Source organism: Camponotus floridanus, unplaced genomic scaffold (assembly GCF_003227725.1).
Source record: "Camponotus floridanus strain SB8 unplaced genomic scaffold, Cflo_v7.5 scaffold73, whole genome shotgun sequence".
Lineage (NCBI taxonomy): Eukaryota > Metazoa > Arthropoda > Insecta > Hymenoptera > Formicidae > Camponotus > Camponotus floridanus.
In genome coordinates, this window is record NW_020229842.1 from 94,023 (window position 1) to 120,290 (window position 26,268).

Sequence of the window (26,268 nt, forward strand, 5' to 3'; positions counted from 1 at the left end):
ATTATATAATATAAAATTTAGATAATTAATTTCGTAAGTAGGAATAATATCAATTTTATGATAAATAAAATAATAAAATGTACTATTAACTACTAAATATGTTATTAAAAAAAATTTTTAATTTAAGTGATAAACAAGAGAGAAAGAGAGAGACGGGGGAGAGAGAAAAAGAAAGAGATTAAATTACAATAAATCTATTGCTAATAAATATTTTATTGAAATAATTATTGAATTTTGTTGAATTTGTATAAAGTTTATTATGTTATCACAAAAAAAATATAAAAATCTTAAACGTAAAATTTTTAATAAACAACTTTGCATATATAGATAATTTAATTAACTTTTAAATATGATTAATTTGCAATACAAAGGCAAGTAGGAGGTAAATATAAAATTCAGAATAAAGTAATATTTATGTCAAAATTATGTTTTAACTTTATACATAATACATTAAACAAACTTATATTATGATGATTGCACATAAGTGAATCCGAATATTATTATTTTTTTTCAATGAATATCGTATATCTTTGATAGAAGAAAAATTGACAATGTATTTATTATGTTAAATATTTGATTAGAAATGACATATTTTAATATGTGATTGTAAATTAATCGATTGATATCAATCGTTGCTAATATTATTATATCCTTCTAGAATAATTAGTATCATTCATCATTATAAGCAATAATTATAAACATTAATATAAACACATTCTGTTATATACTTTTATAATTATAAAATGTGAAGAGAGAGTATAATAAAAAGTAAAATTATATGAAATATATAGTATACTAAATATATGTGAAGATTCTCTCTCAATTAGTAAAGAAACACATATCGGAAATGATAAAAGTTTCATAATTAAAATTTGATTCGTATAAAATAAGTATCAAGATGATTTAAAATTCGTCTGTTCTGAACAAGAAACAGATGTGAAACAAAATAAGATCATTAGAACGATTACAATCTAACAATGTAATTATTGCGAAAGTAATTACCATGCGAACTTGCTCGTTCTCAACTTTTTCGATAGATGTATTTGTTAATTAGAATGAAAGTAGACTATATACAATTGGGGACAAGATTTATTTCTTGCGTATATTCCTACATAAATTAAGAGAGAATTCAATATTAATCGCAAATGCGATCTTTATTTTATATAGCTGACATCATTTTATGTAAAATATTTGGATTAAAAAGAATCTAAAATAAAAATATATAACTAGTTTTATATTATCTATAAAAACTATTCTTATATAATAATTCCGTACAAGAATTATAAATTTCTTTGTTATACAGAGAGAAAGAGAAAAAAAAGGGAAAAAACGGGGGAGGGGGAGGAGAGAGAGAGAGAGAGAGAGAGAGAGAGAGAGAGAGAGAGAGAGAGAGAGAACATAAATACATTATGTACACTGTTGTGTGTGCGCGCGTTTATCTTGTTGTCATTCGTGCTACGAGGCTCAAGCGAATAGCGTTATCCTCATAATACGATCGCAACAGGTGCTAGGAGATGCCAAACACAACGATTTGTAACGATTATTATAATTAAGAATTAATAACTCGTAAGCACGAAACGAATTTTATCGATATGAGTATTTCGAATAATTTATTTGCATAAAACAAAAAAATTAAAGCAATAGAAATTGAAAATTAGAAATTATTATTTTATTGCTATAATGATAAATTATTTCTTTTATGATTCTTGATTTAAAAAATATTTTGCATAGCGTTTTAAATTTTTCACAGATTTAATTATACAATCCATCCGTTGTTTTTGGATCGAGAGATCATAATAATACATGAAGTATTTATTGCATCGTCTTATTGTCATCCTGTTGTGCGGAGAAATTCAAACACATGACTACGTGATACATATTGTTGCATTACTTTTCAAAATGCGATTGCGAAAAATATGAGAAACATTAAAAAGTATCCTTATGATTATTAGGATTAGCAATTATTAACCTGTATGACTGATTAATTTTACGATTAATAATGCATCAAAACTATTTAGTAAATAAAAATTATATAAAAAATTACATTAAATATGTAAAAAATTACATTCTTTGCGGGATTTATTAATTTGAAATAAAAAATAATAATTGTAACATATTTTATTGCAATATTTACGGATAATAATTCTTTGTCTACTCTGATTTTTAAAATACTTTTCATCGTGCTTTACATTTTTCCCAGTTTTAAATATACAATTTGACCATTATTTTTAGAATAGCTCGTAATACACCAATGATAAAGCCAAATAATTCAAATAATATAAAATTGTGATATCAAATGTTTATTAATAATACATTTCGAGAACAGGTAAAATATTCTGATAAATTTATCTTTTACATTCTATTGAATATTTTGGTAGTGGAAATCAATGATTACACAGTGTCAGGTCTCGCGCGTACTACTATTTACATACGTCATCTTGGTGTCATTCAAGCGGGGTCATTCGGGCAAAGAAGCAGTCAGTTGCTTAGTGCGTGTCGTCGTGTTAACTTGAAACGTTATCATTCTCTAGAATTATTACAATTAATGATTATCTACAAATTTCTTTATTTTTAATTACAATTTATGGCTTTCTTTATTTATACTACAACGCGAAATAGTAAAATTGCCTAAAATTCGAATGTATAAAATTGTATAAAATGCTAATAAGTTGTTACAAAAGTGGTGTCGCGGTAGCGAATGTCGCTTAAGGTCGCGCGATTTTCTAGTATTGAATAGATCGCCAGTTTTCGTGTTGTTCTTTCGCGTTTCTCTCACGTAATATAGGTACATAATAAAGTGTAATATGCATAATGCGCGTCGCGTGTGATTAACGTCGAGAGCGCCGTGCAAAGTGTCGCACGATCGTTGTGTTTTGCTGATTAGTGCGCGCGTAATCGTAATTAACATTATTTTCGCGAGTGTTGTGAGTGAGCTGTAAAGGAGAACAAGACAAAAGGAAGAAGCTACCCGAGAAGACGTCAGAAGACGGTAAAGCAACTTCTAGAGGGTAAGCAATTCATAATTTATTTAATTTGTTTATTGTTTGTAACATTAATTGCTAATTTATCTCCGCGAGAGTATACATGATATGCATTTTAGGTTATTATGCGTGTAAAATATTTTATATGTTATTTTATTTTATATGTTATTTAAAATACTCTTGAAATTATTTATAATTGTGAATTTTTTTCAATAATTCTTAATTTTTAATATACCTCGCAGGGCCTTAAATTTTTTACGGATTTAATTCGCTCGTGTAATTTTTGAATCCAGAGAGCACGTAGCAATATACAAATCGCTGAATCGAATGATTTAAATAAAAAGCCATGATATATAGACTATTTATTAATAATACATTTATTTCGCGAGTTTTACATGTTGAAAATACATCGCTCGCAATTTTAAATTTCCCGTATCGTATATTTTCATCGCATATTATTCATGTATCTCTAAAAAAATTTTTTATGATTCGCGAAGAAGCCTCTCAATATCATTTAAATTTCATTGAGAGAGGTATTAATGTGGGAACTTCTATGAATAATTTTTTTACGTAATACACGCACTTCGTGAAATTACATTGTGAATTTCTCTTTTTCCCAAAATGTACTCGCTAAGCACACGCTTTTGCACGTGTTTACTTTCGAATTGCTCCTGATAAACAAATATCCGATCCCCTAGTACCCTGAGGATAATCCCTCGGACAAGAAAGTCGCGGAACGCGTGGAACGTGGTAACACGCAGGCGCCCGCGTGGTTGGCGGCAAAGTGGACCGGTACGCGTCGCGACGCCCGGCGTTTACTCGTCAGTTGACGTAACCGCGTCGTCGACGTAACAATATGCTCCACGCTCTCGCGATCCCGGTGTTCTGCATCGCGACATGGGTAACCGCGCTGAACGATCCGTCATCAGGTAAATCCGAGTACCCTCGCCAGACATGATCTCCCCGCACTGCTCCGCACGAGACCCGAACAACGTTACGCACGACATGCAATTGTGATACGCTCCCTCCTAGTGATGAATTCCCCTCGCCTCCGACATCGCTATCATAGTTCGCGGCGAAGACGCGCGATCCTCGATGATCGAGACGTTCAAGATCCTCTTCGAGATCTTCGCGATCCTCGTGAGAGACAGAGAAAGGGTGAAACGGCACGATTTTACGACTGTTCCGCACATGACAAGGTCTGCATGCGAGCATTAACTGCATTTTCGCGCGTCTCTCTCTCTCTCTCTCGGCGGAATTTTACGAGCGGCTTTTACGATTGCGGTTTGTTTATTACGCGGATGATAAAAGTCGGTAGGTGATTACGGGACGGCTGTAATTTAAACGAACGAGATTGCCGCGATCGAGTCACCTCTATTCCGCGCCAACCAGGCCGTCGCACCGCGTCGCGTCGCATCGCTTCCGCAGGAGGGTTCGTTCTCTTGTGGGAACGATTGTACCGCAATATCGTAACGCGAATTTACGTTATCCCATTGATGGGGAACGTGTCGTTCGAATATATAAAAGACCCTTTGCGACGTTTTTCGAATCATAATCATCTCTTTGCCTAGTTTTTCTCGCTATGACACGTACAGGATATATAACGTACAGGATTCTACCAATTTAACGTTATTTTAGGACGAATAGTTCCTTATTTCCTTGTATCGATCGAGATCGCGTTCGCTCGTAAATGAGAATAATTGGAAATAGATGCATTCAAATGGGAAACATATGAAGTCGGCATCATGCCATTTCTCTGTGTTCTCTCTTTCCCTCTCCATATATTTCTTTCCTCGATATTTATTTCGGTTACCCCTTCTTTCGCCTGTTTTCTCTTAGCCACTCCATCCTCCGCAATCGTTTATAAGAATCGTGGCAAGTATAAATTATCAGGGCAGAAGTTAATCCAACTCCCCTTATCCTCTTTCGCGTGATAATAATTATTCTCTCTTTCGCGGCAAGTCGACTGGGAAATGGGTTCTTTAGCCATCGGACGGGACACTTCGTAGATCGTGCCGGAGATCATCCGTTTATTCGCGCCCAGGTGATTATTCCTACGTCTCGCGGTGGCGAGACAAACGGCAGAAATTTAAAGGGGAGTAATCGCGAGATTTCCGGACGCGCGGCGCGCGTCGGCACGTGGTAGGAGCCAGCCGGATTAGGAGCTACTGAAATACGCCGGCGCCATTATGCGCGGCTTGCGCCGTAATCGCGCGGGGGAGTCTAATGACTTAACGCCGAATTATCGCGCCGACGACCGAAGGCTCCGTAAATCTACTTGGCATCGCCCGCCCGTTAATCGCCCGTCTCTTACCGCCCGAATTAGTCCCGAATTAGTTGCAAATCCCCCGCCTGTGATATATCGGTCGGATACGAAAGTACCCCAGGTTTTTAATCAGCGTCTTGGAATTGCGTTACGTTACTCCTCGATATGGCACGATAAGGCGCGATAATAAACGCTCGCGCTCTTAAATATAGTCGTCACGTGAGTTACTTCCGGCGGAAGTGCCTCTCGCGAAGAGATATCGATAAAAAGTCGCATACACTTAGACGACTTGCGATTCTCAAAATTGTTATAGTCTTAATATATGCACGGCGCACTGGAGTAAAGCTATCATCTCGCGAGTGTTTTTATCGTGCGCGAATGAAATAGATATTCTAGATGAGTGTGTTTAATATACATTTTGCGAATAAACACGGGAATTTGAGCTTTATTTTTCGAGCGTGCATTTTCAATTTTTCATACGCAAAACAGTCTCGATTACGTGCATTTTTTTTGTATTTAAACGAGTTTTTATATATTTAACCGATCGTTCGGTATTCATTTAAATTGATATTTTTGTGGAAATTTTATATATATGCTACTGTTTTATGTATGATTTTATGACTGATTAAAAATCAGTATCTTGTTTTTAGAACGTTAATATTTTGCAATTCATAAAAATATACTGTGAATTTTGGTTTATAACATTTTATTATTTTGAAAATAGTTCTTTATATTGATGATTTTTGTGTGTGTATTATTTTATTTGATAAAAATTAATAAATATATAACATAAGAATTGAAAATATTGAAAAATATAAACAATTAATCAAACAGAAATTTCTGCGTTACTTGTATTATAAAATTAGATTCTTGAAAGTTTGTTAAAAATATGAATATATTAGATTACGTATATTCTGAATTTCTATGTATTATAAGCGATTTATAGAGATATTTTTTATTATTCATATTGTTTATATAGTATATGATTTTATTAATTCATAATAATGTTGTTGAAAATACAATATTACGTTTATCTCTAAAATTGCATTTATTCGTTCGATCTTACAAACAACATACTTTTACTTACTATTTTAGATCAACATATCTATTTTTCATGCTGACATTTATGTAAAATTGTCCCATTCACATATCATTGACAGATTTCTCAATGAATCTATAATATTTTATTCTTCTCAAAATTATTATTTGGGATAGAAGATTTAGTTCTATCAAACTTCAGCATATAAAATTAGCATTTTAATTTATAAATTGAATCTTATGAATATAAGATATTAAAAGCTTCTTTTCTAGTTTAAGTAGATAAAAATTTAATTGAACTGATACTTAATTTAAAATTTAATTGTAAAGTGTTCATATTAAAAATTGTATTACACAAACATAATATATATTGTGATTTATTATAAACGTTTTCTGTTTTATTAAAAGGGGGTACAAATTTCTGAATTAATAAATTCTATGAACTTTTTTATTATAATTATATTTGTCACAGGTGTTGACGCGGTATTAATCGCTCATTACATCATCTTCATTTGCAGTTTAAATCGATCGTAGAATTTTGTACTTTGATCGAAATGACGTTTGCAACAAGCAATCTGGTAATGGAAAGGCTAAATTAATTCCTAAAATAAGTGTTCCTCAAACACAAAATGTCAGTTCTCCGACGTTTACAAGGAGCAATTTGATTTGTTAAGTACACAGTTTGAGATAGCGGAACAATTATCGCATATTTCCTATTTTGAAGTGACGGCTGACGGTATGATTGACGCGCGAACGTATATTTTATTCACAGAAAAGGACTTACGTTTTTAATAAGTTTCTTCCTTACTGTCATGTTTTTATTAACGCAGAATGTTCAATTTTAGTTTATATATTAATTGTTAATGACAGATTCAATAAGTCTAAAATAGTAGTTTATTCTTTCTTAAAATTATTATCCGAGATGGAAGATTCTTCTATTAAACTCTACTTCTATTAAACTCCAATATAAAAAATTAAACTCCAATATAAAATTAAAATTTTGATAAATTGAATCTTGCAAATATAAGAAGATATTGAAAGCTTCTTTTTTAATTTAAATCGATAAATATTAATTGAATTGATACTTAATTTGAAGCTTAATTGTAAAGTTGTTACACTAAAAATTGTATTATACAAATACAATATGTATTGTGATTTTTTATAAATTTGTTGCTGAAAATTTTATTAATATGTATAACAAAATATGACCAAAAGAATATAAATATGTAATATTACCAATTTTTATGAGATATATATTCATATGTTTGTAATTTCTATATCTTGTTTCATATCGTATATCAAAGACAATAATCAAATAAATGTCGAACGCAATATTCTCTCACACATATAATAAATAATTTTTATAACTAACGATAAGATATAATAAAATACAGGGAGACGTACGTTGACACACAATTCCGATATTCCAAGAACGAGTTATATCTTCTTAATATAGTGAATATTGTCTTCTTATATACTATCTTTTCCTAATAATGCATCGCGCCGAGCAATTAATTGCAGGAATCCGTGATTGGTAAATTGTATGTTATTTACCAGTGTGATTTTGCGTTTGATTGCATCTAATTCGCAAACAGCAAACCACTGTCGACACACCTCCGCGTATTTGCACGCGGAATCGGTATTAAACTAGCAACTCTGTGCTTCGCGCTTCGAAATCTCCGTAGTACGAAATACGAACGCGTACGTTAGATAAATATGCGCAGTCAACATACACGCTTTGGCACACCCTAGCTTCGGTAGGTATGTGGTTCTTAGTTTTTTTTCTTTTTTTTCGTTGCACGCACCGTCATGTCTCATGCATCTATCTTTTGGCATGAGCAAAGGGGAATGTATAATGACACGCGCGCGCGCGCGGTTCACAGCCTCAAAGTGCATCAACGTTATTCGCTTACGCGATGGAAGCGCTTTTTAAACATGACGATAAGTCTGGAAAATTATGTGTTTCTCGTAATTTATATTTAATCTAAAAAATATATATATTCCTTTTGTTAATATTTTTAATTGCAAATGTGTAACACTCTAATTAACAGGGCACAAGGATGAAACTCACAAACAAAAAGTAATATAGTTTAGATTTTAATGAATAAGCAAATTACCTTCATTCATTTGATAGTAATGTTACATTTCTTAAAACATCAAAGTATATGCTGAATATTTTTATTACGAGATTACAAAACTTTATTTCATATTCCAACGTCATGTCGCATAAAGTCTTTTAATTATTTTGCTCTTATTTAATTCGCCGTTAAAGTTGAATGGCGCATTTGGAAAGCGGTGTTATTTTGAAGCTGCTTAACTTTTCGAGACTTATTATTTTACTATTGTTAAATAAAGTTTTATTCCTAGATTCCTAGATTTAGGAATAATACGTGACTCTTTTTCGAATTCTATATATTGTTTAAATTCTATTATTTTACTATTCGAAACACATTACTTTTTTTAATTATACAAAAGTATAATCGTTGCTGTGCAAAAATAAAAATATGGACAGTTAATAATATTAACATAATAATAAAAATTTTCTACATAGATATAAGAACGAAGATCTAAGAACGAAGACGATGTGATGGTAGATACGTTGAAATCGCACGGAAAACTCATTAGGATAGAGAGCAGTGATATGTTTATGTATTCGGTGCATCTTGATATATCGAGGGCGACTTCAAAGTGCAGCTCACAATTAGCTCGGTGCTATCGCGAAATTAATTTCTTTCACGCCCTCGGCATGGGTGCACAACACGAGCGCGTTTAGACTCTCTAAGTTAATGACTTAAACGAGCCCCATTGGCCGATAAAATCCTCCTCCTTTGCGTCTAACGTTGTGACGTTATCAGGTTTTTTATTTAGGCTATATAGAGAATGGCTTGGAAATATGTCATTTATTTTCCTTAAAATCCATAGCATAATATATATAAGCTATAATTTTATATATACAATTATTTAAGGTATATTTTTTTATAAAGATAAGATTTGAATAGATAAAACATTAAAGAAAAATATTATATATCAATAGCGTATATGAAAAATAAAATCATCTGTGTCATTTTGCTCTTTGTTGTTATTTTCTAGAATATTGATGTTCTCTAGATATTTTAAATTTTATTTCTTCACAAGATTGTAATATTACATTAAAATATAATATGCTATGAATATTTAAAAACATATTTTATGGCAATTTTAGCAGAAATTTATTTTTTTTTAATAACTAGATTTAAACAATGATTCTATAACAATAAAAAAGACTACTAAGATTAATAAAACATGAGTTTTTATCAGATTTTCATGCTAGTCTTTTAAAGAATTATTCGTTTGTTCTTTGATTGCCAAAAGCCAATATTTATTGGATGTAGACATACAAAAAGTATATAAAATATCGAGCACGAATATTTCGACTAATCAAATAGAAAATAAACGAAGGAAGAGATGCAGTGAACTGCGAGTAGTAACACACCAGACATATTCAAATATATCTTTTTGCATGAGTATTATAAAATTTTAAAACAATTCACGGATTTTAATACATGTATATTTTGTATTATATAATAATATAATGTATAAATATAAAATATAAAATTTATATTTTTCGCGTAAATTTATATTGAGAGAGAAATGAGAAGGAATATTAATATCATTTCTGGAACATCAAAGTATAATATAATTTCTTCTCGTATTGCGTTTCGTAGGACGAAAATTAGATAGATACAAACAACACGGGTACGCGGGAATTGAAGACTTATTCTCTTCTATAAACTCGCATGGGAGTTAGCCTCGGAACTGGCGGAGAGTTAAGCGAAACGTTTTCTCAGGGCAAGAATGGAATTGTTAAACAGCGTTTCCGTGCTTGCATGTGCATGTCCCTTCGCGAGAATGCAGGCTAGACACCTGCGAGGTGATACGATCTCGCGACGGGGTCGAGTGGGACATACGGCCGCGTAAATTATGGCGGTGTTTTGAGTTCGCTACCGCGAATTCACAGCTAACGACCTTTTAACTTCTCACGGAGTGATGCCCGCGTGTCGTGGTGCAAAAGCGTGCTCTTCGACGACGATGACGACGAAACGAATTGCACGCATCTCCCGTTATTGGCTTCCTACATTTGTCTCCTTCTAATTGTCACGCGAACAGCCATCGCGCGAGCGGGTGCCACATGCTTTTCTCCCACGATCGGCCGATATGTAGAACCCAACGAAATTGGATCGTTTCATCGAATAGGCGGAAAAATGCGCTACGTGTTATAACAGTAACGTTATTGGGAATCTGGTGAAGCGAACGTTGTCATCGGTTTTAATTCAATTTTACGGTTTCGCGACCTTTACCAAACGCCTGTTACCGCAATCGCCAATTTTATCATATCCTCGAAACGATGTTTATAACATGTGCTAGTTCAAATATATCTTTGTGTGGATCAGTCTCACATATTTCACATTATTGATATATTGTAAAACTATAATTGCAGCATACTTTTGATATGCTTGTTAAACTCGATCGATACAGTATATATACTTGTTGCAAAAAATAATTATCTTAAGTAACATATAAAATCTGAAATTAGTTTATAGGTCATATTTATTAATCAGTGTGACATGATTTTATTAATAAGGATTATTAAATGCTATTTCTGATAAGACTTTATAAGATCAAACTAAAAGTAGATGATATCTTTAGAATCGAAAGGACACAGTTGTTACTATGAAAAGATAACGTGATATTTTCAGAAAAAATCTTTGCGCAAATATATGAAAATCTTTTAAAAGCTATTGAATATTTAGTGTAATAATATTTAAATATAACATATGTGTTTGAAATAAAGATATAGAATTACAGAGAGAAAAAGAAAGAGAGAGAGAGAGAAAGAGAGAGAGAGAGAGAAAGAGAGAGAGAGAGAGAAAGAGAGAGAGAGATCAGAATATTTAAATGAATATTTAAATGAATAATATAAATATATGATTTTTTAAGCGAAATTTTCAATATAACTTTTACGTGGATTTGCTTTAGATCTTTTTTTGATAAGTGTTAATTCTGCAATCTGATTAACACAAGTATAATGTTCCGCAATTTTTTTAGCGTATCTTTCCCCTTATCGTTGTTTGTCGCATTCTAAGTCAGATATGTGCAATTCTTCATATTCTCTCAGTCATGCTAAGTACTTGTATGTTACGAGAGTTTCATGGCTAATTACTAATGATAAATCGTAGAGCAACGCTAACGACGTTCGTTCGAAGGAAAAAGGAGCATTTATCATTGCCGCATTTTCATCGTCGGCCTACGATGTAATACTGCTTCGTAATTCTGACATTGTTGTACCGTTTCTCTCGTTTTCTATACATATACGCGGCTTTTATGTCAGAGAGCGGTCGTGCTTGATCTATAGCGGACATTAGTTACACTTTGTCGTCCGATTCATACGATTATTTTTAGTATTTAAGAATTAGATTTAATGTATTTATAGCAGAAAGTATACATAGCAGAAAGATTTATCGCAAATTACACTATATATTATATTTACATGAATCTAATAAATTCTAAAAATATTTTATATATCGATATATAAAATATCTTTAGAATTTATTAGATTCTCATTCATATAATAAATATTAATATTAAACTCTTACATACTCTAATTTGAATCCAAAAATTATTAGAGTACGTAAGAGTTTAATATTTATATTTACTATAAATTAAATAAAAAATAAAATATTATATTTATTGAAATTAAAAACTTACGAAAGAGAAAAAGAAAGAAAGAGAAATATTATTGAAAGTTTTAATTACTTTAGAAATTTTTACATTTTTTTACACACAATTCCTTATAAATAAAAATATTATTGATATTAAAATAATTTTATCATGCAAGAAAGTAGTCCAAAAATTCATATATATATATATATATATATATACATATATATATATATATATGTATATATATATATATAAAAGTGTCTCAGAGATTTGAATCAACCTGCTTATTTACCTTACCTAACTTTTTATATCAATATTGCATGCAAGTGCAAATGTACATACATTCACGTGAAATAAATGGTTTTATAATGCTTATTTTTTTATATTTAAACAATTCTATCAGTTAAAGATGTAATAAAAAATGTAACTGACTAAAAAGAAATATTACTTTTTAATATCTCATTTATACATTCGAAAATTTCACAGTAATTATTTTAATGGAATTTTATGAATAAGACTTTCTGTCTTAAGTAAAACAGCTCAGAATTTCTTGCATCCGTTAAAAAAAATTAAACTTTCATAATTAATATTATGAAAAAAGAAATCTGTAAAAGAAAGTACTATTATAAAAACAGTTGCTATTAAACAAAATAATATATTGCTAATACGCTAAATTAAAAAAAAGATGTTGGAAGATGTATATAGAAATTATGTTAATGGCAATTATATTTTTGTCTGTATCATTAATAATTTCATTAATTTCAAATCAAATGATTCATGTAATTCTTGCTGCTAATTAACAGAACATTAATAGCTATATCGTATATCATGCAAATTTATCGCTTGCTCGAACTAACTTCGTCTTTGTGCTATCCATAGCGTGGTAATTCTTCGCGAATTAACAATCGTAAATTAACGATCTACCCGAAGAGAGATCTTGACAAATATATCCCACTTTCTCTCTCCTTCTCTCTCTCCCGCTCGGCCGCATTCACCGTCCTTTTCGCGTGCAATCAATCACTTTATTTCGTAGGCTGCCCGATGAAAAATCACCGAGGTCGCAATAAATCACGAAACCGAGTTATGAAAGATCCGCACGCTCGCTTGGTCGCTGACCGAGACGGCGCGTGTTCACGATAGCTTTCGAAAATAGCGCGATCATTTGATTTTTTTCGACAAGCGCAATCGGATTTTTCGGAATCGGATATTCGCCGATTTGACAGTTTACATTGGTGATAGAGCGACGGAGGTAAGCGCGCTCATCTTTACGGCTCTTTTAGCGTCAATGCAAAGTTGGCCGTTCCGTGCGTCAACAGTTGCGTTTCCGGGATACGGAGACGTTTGAGGGATGATCGAGGCGCGAGCAACTTTTGCGTCTCACGTTCACACTCGAGCGAACTTGGACTATATCTCGTCGTCGTCGCTGGATTGTTCTCAAACATTGTCGCCAAGTGCGGTCAAACTTGTCGCCGGCGTTGATTCGAAGCAGGGAGATTCGCCTTTATGCCCGCGTTGAACGACCAGTTTGACAATTCGCGCGAACCATAACGACCAACGTCACCGCTTGCGAGGATGAATCTATTCGTGGCGGGCGTCGTTTAGACGACGATGCGAACAAGGCAAGACCCCCGTTGTTTTCTTCGACATTTTACAACTACCGCTGTTTACGCGCTTCCGCGACGTGAATTCTCTCCACGCGCGCTTTAATCACGCCGCATTACACCCTTTGCACCCTTTGTAGGGGAGGCGTGCGAATGAAGAACACTCCATTATTCATTCTTAACACGCGCGAAAAAAGTAGACGCGCTTGTTGTAGCGACGTATCTCAAGAAAACGGTAGAATATTTTTACAAGAGAATCGTGCGGGTAAAGGCGTCAACGATAGCTGCTCGTTCAAACGACTATTTAAACAACAAAACTTCGCGCAGCCATACTTTATTCGATCCAATTCTATTGTCTTTTTAAATCGGAGCCTTGAGTGACAGATGCAATATATAAAATCAAAGATTGTTCAAAGTAGAACGCTTCTACTCTCGCAGCGCACGAAGACTCTCTATAAAAACTGCCATGTAAAGCTCGAATAGGAACTACAGATGATATAGAGAGATTTTCCAGCATTTCGGTAGATAAGTGGAAGTAGAAGCGGAAGTCTAATTAACGGCATATTTTCCGGACAGGAGTGTTTAAACTCGAGTGAAGGCTAAAAACCCGCTGAAATACGAAATTCTCGTGGCGCGATTAACCCCGTTGCTCCGTGAAATCAATGAACGGAGGCGGGAAGAAAGGTGAGCGAGATGTAGAAGCAGTGGATGGGCAAGCTATTGGGCCGAGACGAGGGACTATATATAACCAACCATTATCAACTCATTAAAGGTATCCATCTGCTCTTTCCCGATTTGGCTAGCGATCTCAGTCGCTATCAACATTGTCCGCCAAATCATTCTCGATTTTCCTGGCGCACGTTTACGCTCGCGAAACTACCCGACACACCGAGTATTTTATAGACTGTTATTTAACCCCAATTAATTAGTCCATTCGTGCCGCAGCAACTTTTCCCCTAGTTGCACTCATGTCTGCTTGAACAATCATTATGTGCGCGCCGCGTGCTGTCGGTATCACGCTACTTCGTTACAGATTATCACTTCAACACTCGCGAACGGCCTCGCACTTGGTTTATTCTTGTTCCATTTGTCTGTAAATTTCGGTGCGATCATATTTCACTGCGGTTAATCGTCGAACTTGTATGATATGTTGGCAGCAGTAGAATGAATTCTCTTCAATTTTCTTCTCTTGCTTAATTCTCTTTCTAATTCCTATTATTTCTCTCTTTCCCTCCCTCTCTCTCTCTCTCTCTTTCTCTCTCTCTGTTTTTATACATTTTAATCTTAAGGATGTTTTGTACTTATTTTCAAAATATTGAGAATTTAATGAAAATTGTACAGAATGTCCTTACATATGTTTAGAATCTTCAGTACAATTTTTAAATCGACTTCACTAAAGCGTTCACAAGTTATAAGGATTTTAATTTGCACCGAATTAACATATGTTTTTATGGGAAACGTATAATCACATCGATTCAAATGACAAAAACACATGAAATAATATTCAGAATTTGTTTAAAATTTGCAAAAGTTTAGATACAGAGGAAATATTTGGTCAAATAATATTATACAAGTACTAACTGGTTAAAAAGATATTAAATATAATTTAATGAAGTTAGCCATGTATCTGTCACAAGGCGAAATTCTCTGTTAAAAGTTAATCATTCGATTAACAAAATTCGGAACATTTCAGTAAAAACGCAATAAATATTAAAAAATACATCTCTGCATTGTAGCTGCATTGTAGCATTGTAACAAGATCAAATTGTAATATTCCACACAATTTCTTACTTAAAATACATCAAAAGTGGATATATTCAATATTGATTTTCAGCTACTTTTTGCTGGGATTGTACATACAAAACATTCTTAAATTAAATTGTATTTATCTTAATATAACTTGTATACTCTTAAAAAATTAAGTTATATAAGTATAATTATTCTGCAAAGTTCTCTCCAACTTTATTAATTTCCATATAGATATTATATCGCGTCCTTTGTAGATTATAAACTAATTCATTTAATGTTAGAAACTATTGGATTGCATTGAAAGGAACTGTTCACCATAGAATTATAGTCCATCTAGTTAATTGAATGTTGATGTTAGACATGAATTCGTCGCGTGTTTGACGCGACGAATTTATTAATGTATATTTATAATTAACATTGATAATTATAGTTTTTTGTGTGATTAAAATGAATAAGTGTCTCCTCATAAATCTTAGAATTTAACGGAGATTTTTTTCTTTCGCTTGTACGTACATAAATTGTCGTCTCGATCAATCACGAAGCAAAACAGGATGCACAATAGCAGGCGCGAATTATTTTTCACGTGTCAAAACGCAGATGATGAAGAAAAGCTTCCTCCTCGATCATTTCTGTAAAAAAAAAACTTGACGCAGTCCGAAAGATTTCGACGCACCGCATGTGCGGCCATTGGTCTTTATCGCATTCCTCTCGAATTCCTTCGTCTTACTCGATTCTCCTTCGGGGGTTACCTTGAGCCGTACCTCGCTCGACGCTTTTTATGTCTCGCGTAGTTCGCGAGCGCGATTTTACGACATCCCGGAAGGTCCGTTCTCTTTTCCTCGCGGTGCCAATGCCTCATATTTTCCCGTTGTCACCCCTTTTGCCGTGTCATTTGATTATCGTCATGAAACTCGCCGGCTATTTCTTGAAACGTCGCGTTTTCTTATTTCACCTTCTAAACGTATGTGGTACTCGGGTCTCAACAGCGTCTCTCTCGCAAATAATCGCAGCTGGCATTTTCTTCGATCTCACTCGACCGACTTGTCCCGATTTAATCTCCCGCGATATCTTGACCGTATATATTATGATACATGTACGTGCATATAACTGTCCCGTGACTCTCGGTCGTTTGAAAGTCGAGACGTGCGCGCCGATGAAAATCATTCGAAGTGTCGCGAACGGTGCTTCAGCAGGATTCCGGAAATATATTCGCAAGCACGAGAATTCTAGGCGATTTTTTTTCATTTCCTCATTTCCCCCTCTAAACAGTAAGATCCATCCAGGAATTCAATGGCAGCTAGCATAGAATAGACAATTACTTTTTATGCAGAGAGGAACTGCTGGAGTTTATGGTTGGGCCAACGTAGATGCGCAAGTTAAAAAAGCCATTTTGTATCTTTGTATTCTTGGGAAATGAGGGATTGTCTTGCAAAGTCCCTTCTTTCGAAGATTACGCATGCCATTCGCACGAGACTGCTTCTCACTGTATTATCGTGCAGCAAGTTACCCAGTTTATGTCATGAGGTTTGCGTCATTTTAAATTCTACGGCATCGTGTCTTTGGTGCTCTTTTCCTTTATTTTTTTTTTTTTTTGAAGAAAGAAAGAAAAGGTGACAGCGAATCCGCTCGGAAACGCTTCAACGTTTTGTAGACGTTTAATATCCTGGCTTAATATTATAGGGGTAAAGGGGACTAGGGGTCTTTGTCTCTCCTTCTCTCTCATTCTGATTGGTCCATCCGTTCTACTTTACGATCCACCGCAGCTGGCCACAGCTCGTTCTTCAGCGGCAGCTTGGTGTCCCGCGAACGATCGAAATCCCATTTTCCACTGTCACAGACCGTCCACTTTTTCTCGAAACGAGATTTCTGGGCTTCCGAGAACGACATTCTCGTTCTTAAAGTCTAATTTCGTCTGGATATTATACGACATCGCATTAACAAACGATATCCGCCGGATTTCAATTTGCAATGGAGGAACGATTTATTTATCTCGTAGTAATTTCTTTAGCTATCTATCAAACGGTTCGACATTTTCATTTTATTTTTTTTTTAATTTCTTATACGCCAAGTGAAGATAGAATTGATACAAGCATAATTTTATAAACTTCAAATTAGGTCATCAATAATGACTGAGCGCACGAAATCGCCTTCATAAATAAAAACGTTTTTTCAAAAACAAGTCTTGTTGCGACAGAAATAATATCACACGTTGTTATTTTTTATTTATTAAAGCTAGACATACTATAGATAATTTTGTGCTTTCCATTAAAGAAACATATGGTAAATAAAATATAGCGACTTATTTTTGAATAGTCATTATTATTTCACGTAAAGTGCAATTACTTTCTACATAAATGTCATATAATTCTAATTGCTACATTAATTACAAATATTATTATGGTGCGACATTCGTCTAGATATAAATTTAAAATATTCATGCTTTATGTAGGATAATTAGTACTTTAATATTCTGTGTAATATAACCGAATTTCTTCGTATATCTCATGTTTGATCGATTATTATGTCCTCTTTCAGAGGAAACGTTTTATGTAACACATCGAGTATTCTTTGTGAATAATTAAAACTGCCGTAAGGCAAATGAAATGGTCGATTGTGTCTATTCAGTGTACTCAAACGCAAAGCATCAATGTTATAAAAAAAATCAACGCGTTTGAAGCAGAAATAGACATGCCAAACTGAAACAATCTGCTCGTAGTTAAACCCATTATCCGCCAATTAAACTCGTCGGTCATTAACGCAGGTCGGTTCTGACCGGCTAGTTCTTCGTTCTTATAAGGTCAGATACGGAGGGCCACGTGCTCGTTCTGGCGAACGATCGAAAATCCATTTTCGCCGTGTCACCATCGGTCCGTTTCTCCTAGAGAGCAAGACAAGTGTTTCCAGGAGGATGGCGAACAGGAACGTTGGATATGCCTCTAGTACCTTGATGTACCTCCAGAAGTCCGTTTCTCGAGTGCCTGTTCGTACACGACTTGTCATTGATTTGCGTACGTTCAAAGGGCAGGATCTGCGTGCTCGTACCGTCTAATAGGATCCTTTGTGCGAGCACGCGACTGTCGGCCGCAACACATGCGCGTTCGCAGACACACACACATCGCTCGTTACCTGCGACAGGTGCGTAAAATCACGTCACGCGGTTCTGAAAATACTCAACAGTATCCTCTTTATCACAACCGAAATACATATAAGTTTGAGGTAACAAGAACATAAAAATTGTTTGCTCCATTTTTTAGAAAAAAATGAAAAACGATATCGTTTGCAAGAAAAAATTCTTATTATCGGTAATATTAATATTTAATAACTTTGCAGCACGAGAAGAAATATCGTCAATAAAATTAATGCTCATTAAATACGTACATTGGTAAATCGATAAGTATGAATAACAACATATTGATTCATATGAATATAAGCTACATCATAATATGCTTATTATAACATGAATTGAATTATTAAATCTGCAATCATTTCAGATAAAAATCAAAAAAATGTTTTTATAAAACATCGTATAATATTGTAGACACATCGATCTTTAATATAATGCCATGCACACGGAATTCGAGATTTTGATTCGTCGCGGGAGATGAGAAGGTACAGACGGGCTGAGGAAAAGAATAGATATATGCTCATATGGAAACCATAGAGAATCCGATGAAATAACCGGAACGTCTGCGTGGCGCCAGATCCACGTGACGGCATCAAGTTTTCATTCGGTGCGAGATCGCGTGTCACAAATTACCGGTATCGCGGACTCCCCACCGACTCGCCAAATCGATTTTCGTTGGACGTTCGGATTTCCCTCAGTCGCGACTGTACGCGGCGGGCTTGTTCTACAGTGCGCAATGCGCGCAGGTGTCCTTTCCGTCGTTGATTGTAAGCCAAACAATGGATGCCTAAAATACACATCGCTTGAAATTCATTTTTGCGATCGTGGAAATTAAAAGATAGACGTAATTCGATAGAGGTTTAATTAGCACATATATTAATGCACATTTGCATGTTTTCACTAAAACATAAGACATCATAGATATCTCCGATTTAAACTGCATATTAGTGCAAGATAATTTCGGCGAATCGTAAATTTTAAATTGGTCGAATTATATAACTTTGAAGATAAATGAGACTAAATGAGATATTTAGAGAGAATTTATTCCAAATGATTCTTTTGAGAGTCACGGGTAAAAATTATTTTTTACTTTTAAAGCTATATAATGTTCCTTTTAATAATAAATTTTTTAATAATGTTATAAACCATGCAAAGTTTGTTTTTATTTTTAAACAAATGTTAAAAATATTTTTACATTTTTGAGAATCCATGAATAGTATGTATTAATAATTAATACAATTTAAGGAAATATAAAATATGCAAGAAAATTCTTTAAAAATGTCACTTTATGTGTACTAGATATTGTAATTAGTAGAGATGGTAAATGGTAGAGATATAAGATTTTGAATTAAGATTTTGAATAATTGAGAATTATTTTAATACCTCGCAATTCAATGATTCTCAATCTCTCTCGTATTATTTTAGATGAAATTTTCGTTATGATTCCTATTTATCTTAATAACTATAATTTCACGCAAATGAAATTACAATAAAGTTTAATCTGACAAAAATACTATCTCAGAATTGCATAATTAGAGCTTGTTTTATCATTTGAATAAAATGTTATTTGCAATCAGATATTAAGTTATTATAAATATTAAAATTATCTTAAAAAAATTTCTCTTTCGTAAAAAAGAAATTAATTTAATATATTATATATTGATTATATATTGTAATTATTCATTGCATCGAAAGTACGTTTACAGAAAAAAATGTTTCTTTAAAGTTTATATAGTATAATCGCAAATAGAAAATCTCAATTATTTTATATCTTCTACAAATATTTGTACAAATCATTTCGCGATAAATTAAACTCAAATCATTGTGGAAAAATATCTTGTTAGTTTTTGCTCTGAGTATGTACTTTGAAGATTACCTTTACGAGAAAATAAAAACGAAAGAAAAAAAAATTTGCAATGATATAATAAAAAAAAAATACTTGAATAAAGAATCACGTCGGAAAAAGAATACGTAATATCGTACGCGCTCTTAGAACACTATTTATTAAGATAAGTAAATAAAGCTCGACAATGTTTGCACGATGCGAAGCACAAGTGCCTGTTAATTGCTATGCGCTGGCAAACAAAATTTTTCTTCGGACGAGGTTTTTCTCAGAGCAAAATCTCAAGGCGGAAAGGATGCTCCGTCGAACGAGTTTCCCTCGCTCCACCTGTTTCCGCAAACTATCTTACCTATTCCGTCGTGGATATAGAAGACACGCTGTCGCTAAATTGTGTTTTAAGCTCAAACTTTACGCCGTTCTCCACCTCGAGATCTTACGTCGCTGTTATCCGTACGAAGTGCACCGCCAGGATGTTCCTCTTTACAAATCCCGAACTGGTGACACAGCGTACTTATATACATACATATTGTATATATCCACTCACACACACACACATATATATGTACATATATATATATATATATATATATATATATATTACACATATACATAAACATCTGTGTCGGCATATTGTATAAGCCGAAGCGCACAGACGTTTCTTTGGCGGCGTGAAACGCGCGGATCTCCGTAGTAATGAGATGCATTAAGTTTCAGTATAGTTCTCCGGCACATGGCGATTAATTATTATTCATATCTACATTACTTCGCCGCTTTGACGGTCCCATACATCAATACGTAAATTGGATATTCAGATGCGACCGTATTTTGTTACGGATGCACTTTGCAAGCTAATTGCTAATTTAGCTATATTTCACGCGAATAAGGATATTCGTTCGACCGTACATGTAATTTCATTGCGCCACATTGTGCATCGTAAATTTTTACAGAGCTTGTCAGATATTCTAGAATATACTAATAAATAGGGTGTTTATATTTTTTCTTTCTGTTTTTAATATGTAATTCGCGTTGTATGAACGATATAATTTTTATTGGAACTTATATCGAAGCTTAATATGTATGATTTTAATTTTAAAGAAAAAAAAAATTTTAGCGATGCAAATATACCGTGACGTTTCCCGTACCGTTGCATTTTCGTATTCACGAACGCAATTAGTCGAAACTCTGACAACTTCCCGTTCATTGCCCGGATCCTAGTGGGATTAACACTTTGTTGAAGAGTCGGAGAAATTAAAAAGAAAATGAGAGGGCACGTTTTCCCGCAGAGCGCGACGATGCGGGGGATCTTCCCTTACGGGAATTACGTGGGAACGGTTCCGCGGCCTCTTAAAACTATCTTTTAATACTTTGGAACGGCATCGTTTGTTTCGCGACGGTCGTTCGCATAAACCCGCGGCGAATTAATAGAATTTTTAATTAAAATGCGCAGTAATTGTTCTGGGGAAGGAAGAATACATTTGCGCGCAATGGCATGAACAACGAAATTGTGTGCGTGATACAAACAAACGCGTGAAGCCGTTGTATAGAGACGCTGTAGAGGGAGACGATGCGCGTGGGATTTATAGATAGAGAGTTTATTACCTGGATCTGATTACGACACTCGTAGAGGATTTAATCTCATGACAATTTCGTCGTTGCAGGTGCACCACTTAAATTTGAATGCGTCGTTATTGCTGTTGACGTTCGTCAGTTGTATTCCATCAAATCGTCGTGCTTTTTCATTGCCCGACTATAAATTTTTTATCCACTGTTAATTTTTTATTGCTAGACACTATAGAGATATTTTATTATATCTTAATGATGCCACTAAAGCTATGTCACTATGCTATGGAAATCCAACGTGGATGATGAAAAGCGTGCTAATAAAATAATGTTTTCTCGTTAGAAAATACTGTTAATATAAACTGTTATGAAATACGAGTAGCATATATAGTAGTATATATATTAAAAAAATATAAAATATTAAAAGACATATATGTGAGAAAGATCTCGCAAATTTAATTAAAACTGAAATATTATTATAAAAAAAGACTTGTGAATAAATGATTCCAAAGAATTTAAAAAAATATTATTTCTGCTATTTTAAAGTGCTTTTCATAGTTTGAATATTTTTATTGTATCAGAAATACTTGCATTTTTCCAAATATATAAAATATCAATATCGACATTTAATTTCGCGAATTTATTCACCATAAAATTATTCGGGAAATAATTTTCTTTTAATTTAATTTAATTTTATACATACAATAAATAGTCCGAGAATTACATAATTTGCAGCGCGAATAGAATTGCACTGTAACGACGAAACTTTTCTCCTTGAATATTCTGCCGTTTCGTGTACGCAAGTTCTCGACAATACTGTGCGAAGCGAGATTTATCGATAAACAATAGACCTCAATATTCATTAGTAAATTGCATTAGTAATACCTAAGCATTTCCTTCTGACGAAGAGTTGTATCGTTCATGCTGAAACAACATACTTTATAGTCACTGTACCGGAAATAGTTGTACGTGGATAAATGATGAATAAATTAAAGCGCATCGCATGCACTCCGTTAATTTATTTCGCCAACAATTAAGCCTCGTATCGTGATGGGTCAATTCTGAAAGCGACTTATCTCGAGCGTGCTTATAGATCATGATCGTGAGAGATCCGCGAAAAATCTAATTTTAAAATACTTTCTTTAAATGTGAGAACCAAATATAAATATTATAAATATTTATAAATATTATAAATATTATTGTTATATTAATGATATTTTAAATTTTATGTAATCAACACAGTAACAAGTAATATAAATATTTTTGTATATTGTGGGGGCAATCTAAGATAATGATATTAATTTTGCAAATTTTCGATTATCCAATTTTATTTAGGGAATTATTTATGTAATGAATAATTTGTGTCTCTCCAAGATAAATATTTAAAGAATCTCTTTAGTAACCCTTTAACTATGACTGTCGTCAATAGACAACGAATAGGAATGCATATCCGTAATTAAAGGGTTAAACTGTATCAAAATTTTGTTTTCACGTATATTAAAAAATAACCAAATGTATTGTACATTGAAAAAATGAAATTGGATCCGTATGGTTTTATGTTCGAATAAAATGCAAAATAGTATATAATATATGAACATTTATCTGACACATTCATATATAATATCGATATACGTATATTTCATACAGAGAAAATACAATTTTGCAAATACAAAAGTAACAAAAAATTCCGTAAAATATAATATAAAATCGGCAAATTTTCTGAAAACAGATAATGTTTTTCATATGATACAATCTATTATTACATTAGTATATTTTTAGTATATTTTTTAGTATATTTTTTAATATATTTTTTAGTATATTTTTAGTAAGATTAATGAAACTTTCAAAAATTCTCTTGAATAAATAAAATAGAAATTAATTATTAAAAGAGCATATTTAATAGATGAATATACTCTTTAGTACTGAATTATGTACAAATTGTGCATAATAATAAGTGAATCGGGAAGATTATTGTAGTGAAGAATATTTACTAACTCATTTAACTACATGATGTCGCAATCGTTTACATTACCCGATAGTTTTCGATCATTTCGATCTTGGTAAGCCACCGATCGATGAATCGTCTATAACGACCACAATGGCGACCGCGTTACGTGGTGTAGTACCCTCGTGTGTCTGTTCGAGAATAGGGAAACCACGACTGCTACAGATAGGTGCTGGCGAAAGACCGCGATAACGCTTATCTGCTTCCTGGATTTATTGCTAGCGCAATGAAAACGCACCCGCCAGCCGCTCTTCCCTGCCCATTCCGATGTTAATTAGCCGGAGCGTATTCTTAGGGTGTTATAGATTATGGTTACGACGTCTATCAGCACTACCGAGAACAATGCTGAACGAAGTGACGACGCTGACATACTTTTGATGTCACGGATGTGACACGCTATACGTGACTGACATTATACTTACTCGTTCTACTGATACTTCGTATATGACTTTGAAAACTTTTTCGAAAAAAATAATCGATGAATAAACTGTAATATAAATTATATTATTTTTAATTATATATATATAATTAAAAGTAATATAATTTATATTAAATTATTAGTTTTGGTAGCGATTTTAAAATCATTTTCTCTATATACAGTCAAATATTATCTTAAAGATCTTAAATTCTAACTGTGACAATATATCGATAAATTCGAAACTTTGTCAGCCCCGTTTATCAGCATGGTTATATTCAGCCAACGACCGTCAACGATTCAAACTATTCATGTTGGCAAGTTTATTACACGATTCAGCAGGTAACAATGTTGCGAATAGCTAGCAGCATAATCAGGTATGAGTCTCGAGCGCCGATTACGCAGTGGATCCGAAGAGCCTAAACTCGATTAGGCAGACGACAGCTCAGGTTCTAGTTGGGATTAGGATCAAAGCCTAGGGTTTATGGGACACGCGAGATGTCTAGTTTAATGCCTTGAGGTTCCCGACATACTATTCACTCTCGCTCTCTTTCTCGTTTTCTTTTTCTCTTTCTCTTTCTCTCGCTCTCTCTTTCGTGGCATACCTTTGCCAACGTATCTCGGTGATTCGCATAGCAACTCGATCTCTCGGACCGGCGACCTTATCAAAATGAGAATTCGTGCCTGGATTTGTTAGCCCTTCTCTCTTCTCCGCGTCTACATACTTGGTAATTAATCTGATTTGCGTACGCGATACACACACCCACGTGCGCACACGCTCACGTTGCCGCCACTGTCGCGAATTGCTGTCGTCGCGCAAGCACGCATTTCCAGTTTATGTCGTCACGGCGTTATACGCAATCAATTTTCGTCCTCACGCCGTTCCACCCATCATAGTGAACGTACACATGATGAAACCGCTTCGCGCGTGACTTCCTTCCATATCCGCGGTCCGTCCGAGATCGAAAATCTCTGATACTCTTTTTTTTTTCTGCTCAAGCCAAACCTCATTTAAGAACGCATTGCCACGACATGTAAATTATTTACTGCTAAAAAGAAACGTATTAAACATAATTTCACAATCATGCTACATATTTTGTGATATAAATATAATATATCGTGATATAATGCATCACTCGGAGAGATAGATAATATAATTATAAAGTCATTTTCGGAGTTTAGTAACAGATAGCACTTTGATCAAAATTGCGTTATATATTTATAACATAAAACGAATTAAAAAAGAATTTAAATAATTCAAATGGTGAAGATAAATGTAGAAAAAGAGAAATGAGAGAAGAAACAAGACGTAATCTTGTTAAAAATTAACAGTACAATACTTCAGCAATTTAATTCTTCATTACACGTAAAATCAATTTATAATTCGAGCAAATTTACAAATTTATATTTCAATGTTCTAGTTCTAATAGAGCTATATTAACGAAGCTATATTAACGATTTAGTTAAATCTTAGAGAATTACTTTTACATCGTTCTTCTCGAACATAGAAATTGGACTGCGTGATCGATAAAATTATAAATTAGTTCAACATTCCTAAATATACCTCGAATTATTTTCTGAAATTCATTTAATAATAGATATAACGCGAGCAAAGTTAATACCACATTATCATCGCCGATGTATAATAACACATTTTATAACTTATTGAAGTAATAATAGAACTTGTCAGCAAAAAAATAAATAATTTATATTTGCTTGATAATTTAATGTTGCACTATTGAAAACGTAAGGTTTCTCGAAACTGTCGATTATTAAGATAGTGGAAAACGCTGTACAAGGAGATACGTAGAGAAACGGAGATACAACCCCTTACGTGTGATATTTCAGAAATCGTTAACCATTTAGCTTGTTATATGCAGTGAGTAAATTTCCGTCGCATCTTTGTCTTTCTTTAACTTTTCCGCCGGCAGCAAGAGAGGATCGCACTTGGAAATAATTAAGCCCTGGAACGTGCTTCGGCGCAAA

The 26,268-nt window shown here is 33.6% G+C and overlaps 1 protein-coding gene and 1 long non-coding RNA gene across 3 annotated transcripts in view; one reads left to right on the forward strand and one right to left on the reverse strand.

Annotated features, from left to right (window-relative positions):
- The first annotated feature begins 3,823 nt into the window (after positions 1-3,823).
- LOC105251053 (opioid-binding protein/cell adhesion molecule homolog) overlaps positions 3,824-26,268 on the forward strand; it is an 81,333-nt gene continuing 58,888 nt past the window's right edge. The window contains exon 1 of the mRNA XM_011257558.3: positions 3,824-3,910. Within this exon, the coding sequence (XP_011255860.1) occupies positions 3,838-3,910 (73 nt within the window). The 5' untranslated portion in view covers positions 3,824-3,837. The remainder of the gene's footprint in view (positions 3,911-26,268) is intronic.
- Positions 17,742-24,031, reverse strand: LOC105251052. 2 transcript variants are annotated; one of them, XR_889174.2, is made up of 3 exons: positions 23,895-24,031; positions 21,902-22,049; positions 17,742-18,461 (listed from the first exon to the last, which is right to left on the reverse strand). It is a non-coding gene; the product is annotated as an uncharacterized LOC105251052 (long non-coding RNA). The 2 variants fall into 2 exon arrangements; XR_889175.2 differs by having other exon boundaries at positions 23,858-24,031.